This window comes from Martes martes (assembly GCF_963455335.1).
Source record: "Martes martes genome assembly, chromosome: 4".
NCBI lineage: Eukaryota > Metazoa > Chordata > Mammalia > Carnivora > Mustelidae > Martes > Martes martes.
This window is the reverse complement of record NC_137891.1, coordinates 134,268,515-134,280,631: the sequence shown is the minus strand read 5'-3', so window position 1 is coordinate 134,280,631 and position 12,117 is coordinate 134,268,515. Positions and strand designations below refer to the sequence as shown.

The 12,117-nt window shown below is 35.2% G+C and overlaps 1 protein-coding gene across 2 annotated transcripts in view; it reads right to left on the bottom strand.

The window, feature by feature from the left end:
• Positions 1 to 8,925: 8,925 nt before the first annotated feature.
• The window catches only part of LRRC40 (leucine rich repeat containing 40), a 45,360-nt gene continuing 42,168 nt past the window's right edge, over positions 8,926 to 12,117 (bottom strand). For both annotated transcript variants that reach the window (XM_080802517.1, XM_080802518.1), the window contains one exon: positions 8,926 to 10,432. In XM_080802517.1, coding sequence (XP_080658643.1) covers positions 10,327 to 10,432 — 106 coding nt within the window. In that variant the 3' untranslated portion in view covers positions 8,926 to 10,326. The remainder of the gene's footprint in view (positions 10,433 to 12,117) is intronic.

Genomic DNA, 12,117 nt, shown 5'->3' with positions numbered 1-12,117 from the left:
TTTTCTAAGCTAATTACATCCTCACCCTCACAGCTTAGCCAGTACCCTTGTCTGGGACTCTCCTTTGTTAATTCCATCAAAGCCCTATTTATTTGTGGGTTCATGGTGTTTCTCTTCCAACCATTTATCTTTTCTTCTTCCAACCCCAAGCAAAAATAGAAGGAAAACATGTTCTTCTTTTCTGAAGTCTATGTGAAACTATTAATTCCTCTGGTGTTTTCCTCCAAAGGAAACCATTTCCTTCTGGCCCAATGATCAGGAACCACAAATATAGTGTGCTCTTTCTTAGGAAATTCATTCAACCTTCTTTGGGGATTGACCTTTGAATATAATTCATCAGCCATACTTGTGGTGTCGTTCAACCAATTAGCAATAAGTATTTTGCACTTGATAGAATCACATAGTTTTGTTATGATCAAGACAGATTTCTCTAGAAGGTCATCACTATGATAGATACATTCTTTTTAAAAACATGAAAGTTGCTGGCAAACATTACAAATACAGGTTTGTGACCATTTCCCAGAGAAATTCAAACTTGGGACTCTGTCTCTTAAACACACACACACACACACACACGCACACACACACACGTCAGTCACTTTTTTTTTTTTTTAGGTTTTCACGTATTTCTGAAAAATGATAGTGACTATCCCTGTGATCTAGGGACCTAGATCATCATAAACTACTCAAAGTTAAAATACTGTACTTTCTTCTTTTCTTTTTTAAACTTTCCATAAATACTTCCAGCATGTTTACCACCACCACCCCCCTCCAATATATACCCATATTGAGAGGATACATCCAGGCCTATGTGTGGGCTAGAACAGAGCTAGCTTAGAGAGTTGTTTAAGCATTCTCTCCCAGGTCTTCCTCTGGACCATCCTGAGAGTTGCTCTCTAGCCAATCTCTGTGCTTATCCTTTTTAAAAAGTTATCAGTAATTGAAACAATTTATCTTTGTCTTGCTGTACCATCCAATTTAATCAAAATTATTAAAGAGCAAGGGATTTTGAGAACAGTAGGAGACAGAAGTAAGCCACGGTCCCCCCTCTCAAGAAACAGTGTAGTGGGGAGACAGACACAAAGTCCAATACATGCTGTGTAGGTATAAAATATGAGGGGAGAACAAAGAACAATGTATTATCACTTTCTCTCCTAGTCTAATAAGATGGCAAATGTTTCCTTTCAGCTTTATTGTTTTTTTTTTTTTAATTTATTTTAGAGAGCAAAAGAGAAAAAGAGGACTGGGGATCGAAGGGCACAAGGAGAGGGAGAGAATCTCAAGCAGACTCCCCACTGAGCTCAGAGCCTGATGTGGGGCTAGATCCCAAGACCCTGAAATCATGACCTAGGCCAAAATCAAGAGTTGGATGCTTAACCAACTGAGCCACCCAAACACCCATTAAGTTTTACGGTTTTTATAACGTGGGTGTGGAAGTTTTCTATTCCCTTAGGAAGGCAGGCTCCTATCCCGCATGTATGTTCTTTTCCAAAAAGGGACAATGTCTCAGGTGACAATGGGAATGGAAATAACTGTGGTCCTCATCTACAATGTACCATCGCAGGGAGGAATCGTCACTAGGCTAATTGAGTTGACCTTCCACTTTCACCTGGCTTTGTCCTTCCAGGGGATTATCTTATAAGGGCCAAAGTCAGAGAGGCTGAAGGGCATCTCCTCCTTTCTGGAGGGAGAGCACTGAAGCTTAGCAACAAAGGTCTACTGTGCCACTTAAAGAGATCAATCTGAGGAAAGGAGAGAATAGAACAGCGAACCTTTGGTGTTTCAAGAAACTTTGCTCTAAAATAATTCATTTGTGTTTTAAACACAAGAAAAATGCACATAATTCTGGTGAACTTTAGATATTCTAAATACGTATGTACTTACAGACAAGGAAAAGATCACACTCTTTACTGTTAGCAAACACCCAAAGCAAAGGATGCTTTGAGTTTATGAACAGAACAGGACCCATTAGAGTTCGGTAAGTAAAGCAACCTGAGCAGCACTTATAATAAAATTTTTTAGGAAGTAAAACATCAAAGAGTGCCTGGAAGTATGCAGATACAGACCGAGTCTCATGCATGCCGTCCGGAGAGATAGCGGAGGTGCCCATGGAGCCTATCCCAGATCCTTCACTGTCTACAATTCCACAGGGCAACACCTCTAAGCACTAGGAAGCAGTAGCCATCTAAATTCCTGTAAATTATTCTGAGGGAAAAATATCGCCAGAAATGACACTTGCAAGAGAAATAGCAGATACGTTTTACATCGAACAAAATCCCAGCGTTTTTGTTTGTTCTTTGAGGTTATAATTAAGGCTTTTTTTTTTTTTTTTTTTTAACTCAGGTTAGAATTAGCCTAGAGGTGAAACAACTGTATAATAAAGATGAGTTCAGAAAGTATAGCAGTTCAACCATGGTCTGGAAAATAGGTTGCCAGATGAAGCACTGGTTTTTCCCTTGGAGTCATTTAGTGTCTCTGTGCATCAAATTAGAAAATGTAAGTTTATTAAAACGACTTGCAATGAATTGTGAAGCATGCTTACAGCTGAAAATGAGATTGTGCTTCTTCAATACTTAACCAGTGGGCTCCTGACCCTCAAGTACCACTTTGGGCATATTGCTGGACATGAAGTTTGAAAACTATTGGGAAAAGCCCAATATCTATATATATATTCAATGGCCAACATGAAAAAGGCATCTTTTTTTTTTCTTTTTCTTTGCACTATTAAATGGGAATGTTTATTTAACAGCTATGGGGTATGATGCCCTTGTTTTTAAGGTTTTTTTTTTTTTTTAAATAAAATTGTGTATACTTAAGGTGTACAACATGAGGATTCGATATATAAATACATTAGTGCAATTATTACTACTCAAGATAATTAACTCATCTCACAGTTACCTTTTGTGTTTGTGTGTGTGTGTGTGTGTGCATGCATGTGTGGTGAGAGCACCCAAAATCTACCCTTTTAGCGAATCTCCACTATTTAATACAATTTTATTAACTACAGTCAGGACCTGAACTCTAGACTTACCACATTCCTACCATGCAGACATCATCATTCCACTCATTAAGTCAGCTTTTGTATTTCCAAATTCTTGGGAGAGCTGAAAGCAATAAACTTCTTAATAGTGCCAAGATTGGTTCTTTTGTGAACTATATGCTGAACTGTCTGCTAAACTAGAGAAAACTGTGTGGAAGTTATGTCTCTAACTCCTTAGGGCACATGATAAAGCAGGGAATCACTTACACAACCTCAAAGAAAACTGAGAGGAGAAACCAAATTGACTAAAAAAATTGAAGGAATCAAATTTAAATTCTCAATACATCATGACATGTGTTACAACAGTTTTAAGTTCTTGTGTGAACAATGAATGGATGTGGTAAAACTATTAAATACAATTGTGTCAGGGGGCCTCTCAGCCAGGAGGAACTCAACTCTGTCCAAGACCAGTACAAAGTCACAAAGAAGCTAATCATTCTTTAGCTTAATGCACACCAATTAGTTTTCCTCCAGGCATCTGCTATCCGATTTTGGAGACCATATCAGAAATGAAAAGAAGCAGTGTCTTATTTATCATATGTCAAATTCTAAGGCATAACTTGTGAAGACCCTACTGTGCTTTACTTCCCTCAGAAAGAGATGCACTTACCTGTCCCTAGTATAAAGCAGTCTTTCATGTGGCTTTAAAGATTAGTCCCATGTCAGGTTATTATATTGCTTCCTCCCTGCAAAAGCCAACCATACAAGTCGCAAATCCTGAAATTCACTGGAATATTTATCAAAGAAATTATTTTAGCATAAGCAAGACCACTGTACTCAAATCTCTGTTTATCAAGTTTGCCTCCAAACTCTGCAAGTGGAGGAAACTTCAGGCATTTTTATGGGATTTCAGAATTCTCCAAGCACTCTTGGAAAAACAGAAATTAACAGGCTTTTGGCATTTCAAGAACTCATTGTTGGGATTATCAAAGGCTTCAGTAAGAAACTGAAACAAATAGAATAGCAAATCATTAGTGAGAAAGCAATAAGCATTTCTAGTGAAATCTATGTCCAGTGTATTAAGCACAAAGAGCTTATTTTATCCAGATCATCTGCAATTAGATGTACCCTAAAGACGACTATCCAATAACGGTTTGTCTCCTACTTCCTGGCTGGTGTTGTTTCTAGTTTTTGTGTGTGTTGGGAGGGTGGGTCAGGGAAAGGGTGTCACTACTACTTTTGAAAACTAGCTCTCCAGGAAGGATCAAATCATCTACAGTGTGACTTCCCCTCATCTCCTCAGGACAATTGCATTTAAATATGGGCCAAAAGCTTAAGTCACAGAAATGAGGCTTACTCACAGGATTTCAGAGAACAGCCTTTGGGAAGCTTGGGACAGGATGGTGCAGTTGCCCTAGAGCTCTAAAAGTACAATGTGTAGGTCTGCCTTTCTCAGATTAGGCTGAAACTTCAAGTCCTTGCTGAAACTTCCAAGTCTTTGTTACAGAGTGCCTTGGAATCCTAGAGTCCGGTTTAATCAGTTTATTATCAACTCCAGAATAACAGAGGAGTATACACAGAGAGGACTTGTCTCAGGTGAAGTGAAATAATTATTTCCTTAATTAAAAACTAATTTAAATTCTAGGCTACTTACAGTAGCTGCTTGTTGGAGGAAGGGAACCACAAATTTAAAGTTGTGGTTATTTTTTTTTTTTAATGTTTGGGAAAATGTTTCAAGCAATAATATATTAGGTGTGCAATACTTTTGTCAGGTGAAGTGTCCTGGCTTTGGAAGGGTGAGAAGAGAATTTGTCACAGCAGTCTGCCTTTCAAAGGGCAGCTTTGATCATATGGTTAACCTGACATTTGGGCTGAGGAATTTAACCTCACCAGGGATGGCACTGGATTTTATTGAGCTCCCCTTATCCAAACTACAACATGCTTACTGCTTTCTCCCCACATTCCCCACATCTCAGCCTCCAGGACCAGCTACCAGCAAGTCATTTGTCCATTTTCATTGGACAGACCACACAAGGAACATCCTATTTCTTTAAATCTCTGAAGATCAAATTGCCATGTAGAAACCAACTCCCTATCAATTTTCTCCACATTTAATCCTCAGCTTCTTGTCATATTTTCATTTTTCTGCATTGGTTCCCATGGTAACGAGTCTATTGGCAGAGAAAGTGTGACTCTGCTTTTAGCCTTCTGTACAATACAAAATCCTTCTAGTGATCCTCAGGCAAGTGTTGTATGAAAAGGCAGAGAGAGAGACTATGGTTCCCTAGACTAATGCCTTTAATCCCCTACCCCACTGATGTTCTCTCCCACCCTATTCTCAAACCAGGCCCACTGCCCAGAATCCCTTCACCTTTTGATTCAAGTATTCGAAGCACCCTCCGACCAACTACAGATGCCAGGACTGAACTTTTTTTATTCAGATGGCGTCCCCTTCTGTCAGTGACTTACAGATAGAAATGTTTAACTAATGGCAATGGCTATTTGGAGGCAACACAGGAGAAGCAACTTGCACTCATTTTTCTATAAAATATCCTCAGTACGCATCTGAGATGTATACAGCCCAGGGAATAAATAGGTCCCAAATGGGGCCTTAAATCGGTGTCTAATTTTAGGACAATGGGGGACAATTAAACAGAGAATTGAGAAATCCCAATGAGTAGTTAAGTGGCACATGAGGGGAAGGCAAGGAGTCATCCTAGAGAACTGAGCTCCTGAGGAAGAGGAAGAGATAACAAAGATGTAGAGAAGTAAAGGAAACCTTGGAAGTGGTGGCTCAAATGTGGCTACAGTTGGGACAATTCAGGGTTCAAGTAAGGAAAAGGTAAGAAACCTACCAAAAGTGAAGGAAATGGAGCATAGTGAAAAAAGGAGTTTTTGAGTTAACTGTCTGCAGAAAGGGAGCCTGCAAATGAGTGAATAGCTTTCTGCAGACTTTGGCCCAACTCCATTTACAAAATATTTTTCCAAGGAATCTTTCCCTTAGTAACAGATTATACATTTTATTTTGAATTCTAGAATTCCACTGTGGCTTGGCAGTGAGTTATATGCCTAGCAACCCCAAATCTCCTATGTCCTCAGAACTTGGAAAAAAAAAATCAGGAACTGTTCATCAGAAATTAAACACATGCTGAATGTGCTTTTAATTTTTTTTTAAGTTAATGAATTCAGGGGAATGAAAATAGATGTTAGAAATAAAAATGTGGGTATCTCTAGTTAAGAAAATGAATGATCTTTTTTTCGTTGGGTCTTAAAAAAATATGTGATCTTTAAGCACACTGAAGTTTTAAAGTCAGCTGATTATATTGTACAAAGGTATTTTTGGCCCTTTAAAGATTATTTTCCTACATTAAGAAAAGTTTTCTTATATTAAAAACTTTTTATTGTGACTCAGGTTTTGTGTCTCTGTATAGACACAGGTATATAGGTGTTTTTCTTTGCACACTTGTTTTGCACAGGTAAAATAATGAGATTAAATAATGCCCAGGTATGCAGGTCAACTGACTTTTATGGCAGTTAGATAAAGGAAAGCATTTGATGAATGGACAAAAGAAATCACATAATATTTCTTTGTATCTTTCCGTCTCTCTTCCCCTTCCCCAGCGCTCTACTAAAGAACATCTATCTAGTCAGGAAATCTTATGTAATTTTTTGGAAAGTCCATAGGAAAAACAAGTTGCAAGTCTCAGGCAGATACAACATAAAGCAGTTCCCATATTTGTTAGAATGGTAATTTATTTTCAGAATGTAATGCCAAAATAAATTTTATATTCAATACTTGTAGAGTCTTTCCACTCAGAGGACTCTCATTGGTCTTGAATGTGGAAAAGACATCTGTTCAGGGCAGTGAGTAATGTTGTATGTTAAGTTTTACTCTAGGAAATTTGGTTTTAGCTTTGATGACACCTAGTGTCAATGGAATGCAATAAACGTTTTATACTGCTTTCTGATGTTTAGGTATTTCCCTTTAACATCCTCAACTGCATTTTTCTCCTTGAAAATGCTAGCCTTACTGTTTTCTGTTTGGAATGGAGAGAAAGATAACTGATAGGCAGATAAGCTGGATATTTTTGTCTCAAAGCCAGTCAAGTTTCTTTTTGGACTCAGAGTATAGAAGGGACTAAAGGAAGCTTAAGGACAATGGCACTGTCTTCATATAAGGAATAATTTTTTCCTAGTTAAAAAAATCAGAGGTGAATCTACTAAATTGTTTGTAAATTTCAAAGACCATCTCAAATAACCTCATAAAAGTAAGGTTGTTAGTTCTGTAGTTTCATTTTTCCCACTTTTTAACCATCCAACAGCACCCCCCACCCCACTGTATATAAGTAAACCATAATATGAAATATGGTCTCTTTCTACTCAGAGAAGTATTAACAGCAGCAATTCTAAATAGACAGTGATAGATTTTTAATTGGTCTATAAAGAATTATAAGTAAAAGGATATTAGGTACTAGGTTTTTAGACTTTTAAGTATCCATGAAAATTATTCTTTCATTCCTAAAGTAACTGACAATTAATGACTTTGGATCTTAGTTATTGGGGGGGGGCACGACTCAATCTTTTTATTCCTGTGTAAAGACATTCTAATTCCACCTATTTATATTAATATTTTTCATATGGTAAACACATGTGCATACATACAAATTATCCATTTTTCCTTTGAAATCATATAATTCAGTTAGTGAAATATTTCACTCTTCTTTAAGAAAAATTCCTATGTAGTGATGCAACATTGGGCCACTATTTTAGTAAGATGAAGACAGTCTTCTAGACTCATTCTTTTTCAACATCTGACTTCACTACCATATGTGCAGGACAACAGTGACATCTTAAGGCCAAGTAACTAGAACTCCTTTAGCCAGAGAAAGAACGTGAATTGGGATCTGTTCTCAAAGAAATTTCATTATGTTATCAAGTAGTTTTCAAGTTCACAGTTTGCAACTAGTATATCTTTACAAATGCTACTTTATGACTTCTTTTGCAGTCTTTGTGAACATTTTAATGTGCACTGGTAAACACTAACATTTTACATAGACATACTGTATATTAATGCATGCATTTCATTGCATAGTTTATTGACACTCCCCTTGTAAAGCTTTTATGGAAGAAACAACAAGCCACAGCAGTATAGCAAAAGAGGCTTAATCTTTATAAATTGGGGCCTTTTCTGTCTCTTTGCTAGCCTAGGTGGCTGTATACAAATTTGGGTGGGAGGGGGCAAGAAACAACTCTTAACATTTAAGGTTTTCTACATGGTTGAACTCTAGCCAATTCAAAATAAATTGCTTACTTTAGTAAAAAATTTTACCATTTTATAAAAAAAATTAAATCATGACATGTTTAATTGAAATGGCTGTATTGTAATTAATATTTTGAGATAATTGTGATTTTGAGCTTCAATTATATATAAAAAGTTGTCATTTTTGTATGTGCTAAAAATGTATCACAATTAACAGTACTTTTTAGTTGAACTACATATTGATGTAAATAAAAACTGAATGAAGACATATTTACTACTTTATTAACATAGATTGTGAATGTACTTAATGGTTTTTTTGCAGTATGAGACCATAATGACCTTGAAAGCTGCTTCATTTTATGTGCAAAGGAGTCCTATGAATCTATATTTTAAATTTACTGAATCAGTGAAATTAATTACTTTGTCAGTTAATTTGCAAATGCAAGCTGTACTCTCCAGTTTATTTTATGTATTGACACTAATTGGTAAAGGTGTACAATGTGATTAGAATGCATTTTGAAGATGCTTTCTGTACAGATACAAAATACAGGGACTAAAATAATGCTGTGCAGTGTATAGCAGAGCCATTTTTCGGCTTTGGTGTACTCAACTTTTTCAGTATTTAAAAACGTGTTTTGAATAACATAAAAGTCTCTTTATTGTATAAATAATAAAATGTCACCTTATTGTAAAGTGTCCTTTATTTAATATCGAAGCAGATTTCTTAGCCACAGAGTTGTAGTATGAAAAGGGTTTTTTTTTTTAAGCCAAAACAACCATTATAATCAATACTGGAAATATTATGAACATGTTGTATTTTTATTAGCAATGCACTTTTTCATAATATGAGCATGCTTCAATCACCCAAAAGCTAGCTACCTACCTATCTATATAAATTAACATATACTCTATTGATTGGCTACTTAACAGAATCACATGGTAAGTTTTATAATGACTGATCAGCCTACCTCTGACATTTTTGGTGTAAACAGAAATATTTCTATTTTCTTTTTACTAAATCAAGTTAACCTGTAATAAATTCCCCTTTAGAAAATTTCCATATGACTACAAGTTTAGTCTTATGAAGATGAGAAGTAAATTTGAAAAGTAAGGCCCTGGAAATTAAAAAAAAAAGCACAAGTCTGGATTAGAACACACCAACAGAGTAGATAATGTTTATAAATATCTGCTTAGTAAGTTATTAAGAAATTTCAAAGATTTCTATGTGGTATATGTTATTAGTTATTTTTTGTTGCTGATATCTATAGAATTAAAATAAGTTCTTCAGTACTTTTGTAAAGAAGAACAAAAGGTATTTTTAAACGCACTCTGAGGGAAAAATATGCAGATCCAACCCCTTCAAATTTCTGGAATCTACAAGTAGTAGGTTACTGTATGGAAACTTAATAGTAAGAAATTATTTTACAAAAACTTGTCAAGTGTTAAATTCAAAACTATGAGAGTAATTTAAACAAAACTTTTACTGTTTTCTCTACCAATAACTACATCTCATGTAACATTTCTGTTACGTTAGAAATTATGACAAAATGGTTTCATAAAATGTGAGGAAAAGGCTAGACAAGAAACATTTCAACTAGATTAAAACAAAAGCAAGATATGACTATTAATTTAAAACTTATACCAAGGCCAACCAAATCACAGAAGTCTTATCATGGGTAAGGAAAAGTCTTATTTTTTAAATGCCAAAGAACACTTTTAAATAAAATTCAATTCAATTTTATATCTAACAAGAAGGTAGAAATTAGATTATCATATTGAAATCAACTGGTCACATTAAATTCTAACACAAACAGAAATGGTGGGAAAAATCCCACTTCTACAAAAATGCTTTATCATTATAAAAATATCAAACTAACTTAAATAAAAATCCACTTCTGAAGAAACTGTTTCCCATCTTATAAGGAATGAAAGTAGGATAAATCTTATGCAAAACTTTCAGAATAAATGCATGAACACTGTATGTGGCTATCATCATTACGAATGCACAATACCTTAGAAAAATGTTACTTATCAATGTAAGAAATCTAAGAATTAACATAACCAAGATATAAAACCAACTCTCAATTTAAGTAGGAATCCGGTCTCTCAAATATTCCAAAATAGCAGCTGTTCCTTTCATTAATATGGCTGCTCGAGGAACACGGAATGGATTTCCATCTAGTAGTAGTGTTCTAAACAAAAGAGAGAATTAAGAATTATAACATTTTCCATTAGGGAGGCTTTTCTTCTAATTTCATTTGCAATTTTATAAATAAATCTGTGTATTTTTCTCTATTTGTCCCTTTTCAAATCAAAGCATTTCAATAGTTGGAATTAGAACTACAATAATAACTCAAACAACATTAATTGAATACTTATTATAGGAAAGGTATTGTGCTGAGTAATTTATATTCACTGACTCTCTCAATTATCTTAACAATCCTATTGATGTAGACACCATTGATATTCCTATTTAGTAGGTAAGGAAACATAAGTTCAGAGAAGACAGACAGACGTGTCCCAAGATCATACCGCTGTTAAACTGAGGAGCTGTGACGTGAGCCACCATTTTACCCATCTTCTTCTCAATCTTATAATGACCATAAACTATATGGTTGAATTCTATTTACACATTAGAATGAGCATACTTATCAGTATACCAAGGGCTATAATGTAATCAATATATGCCCCCTCCACCATGGTAAACATTGACAAATCCCTGCTCTTTATCTCCCTTGACCAGATACATACAGAAAATCTATTTGCATGTTCTAAAATGAGGTTCAATTAAGATTTGAGGACTGGTTGACTTGTTTCTTTATAAAATTAATGAAATAAATTATAAGATAAAGAGACTTTTATTTTAATTTTTAAAAATATAAGTGTTTGAATAAACAAAAGCCAAAGGATTCATACCATATTATACAACAGATCTAAATGATATCTTCAATATTTCCATGGGCTGTGGGGATTCCTTTGAAGGTTGATTTTCTTAATTTATAAAAAGGAATGAATTACAGTCAATCCTCACTATTCATAGCCTCCATATGTGCTAATTTGCCTACCACTAAAAATTATTAGTAACCCCAAAATCAATACACAGGGCACTTTCGAGGCCATTTTTGGATATGCACAGAGAGCAAAAACTTTGAGTCAATCACTAGGCACATTCTCAGCTGAGGCCAGAAAGGTGATACTCTCCGTTCTTGTGTCAGTTCTCACACTGTAATCAAGTGCCCTTTCTGTGGTCTACTTAGTCATGCAACAGTTTTTGCATTTTTGTACTTTGTGTTGGTGATGTCACTGTTTAAAATGGCCTGCAAGTGTAGTGCTGAAGTGTTGTCTACTTTTCCTAAACGCAAGAAGGCTGTTGTGTGCCTTCCTGAGAAAATATATATACCAGATAAGCTTCATTCAGGCATGAATTATAGTGTCGTTTGGCCATAGTTTAATGTTAATGAATAAATAATATTAAATACAGAAACACACATATAACAAGGTTCCATATTGACTGGTTCATGAAAAGGTGATCAGAGGCTCGAAAGAGCCTAACTTTATACTTCCGCTAGCAATAATGGTTCAGTATTCACTAATTTGGTGTTCACAGAGACTTTATAAAATATAACTATTGCAAATAACAAGAACAAACTGTATTTGCCTCTTAAAATTCATTAATATGAGGCACCAAAGCAGATGTCAGTGCTGCCCTAGTAAAATATGCCCATCATATATAGTTTTCAATAATTAAATTCCTTTTGACACATTCTGCTTAAGTACTTGGCTTTCTATCGACATCTTAAACTCTCTTTATATTCATTTAACAAGCACTTATTGAGTGCTTACTGTGTTCTAGGCACTGGGACAACTTTTTTCTAAA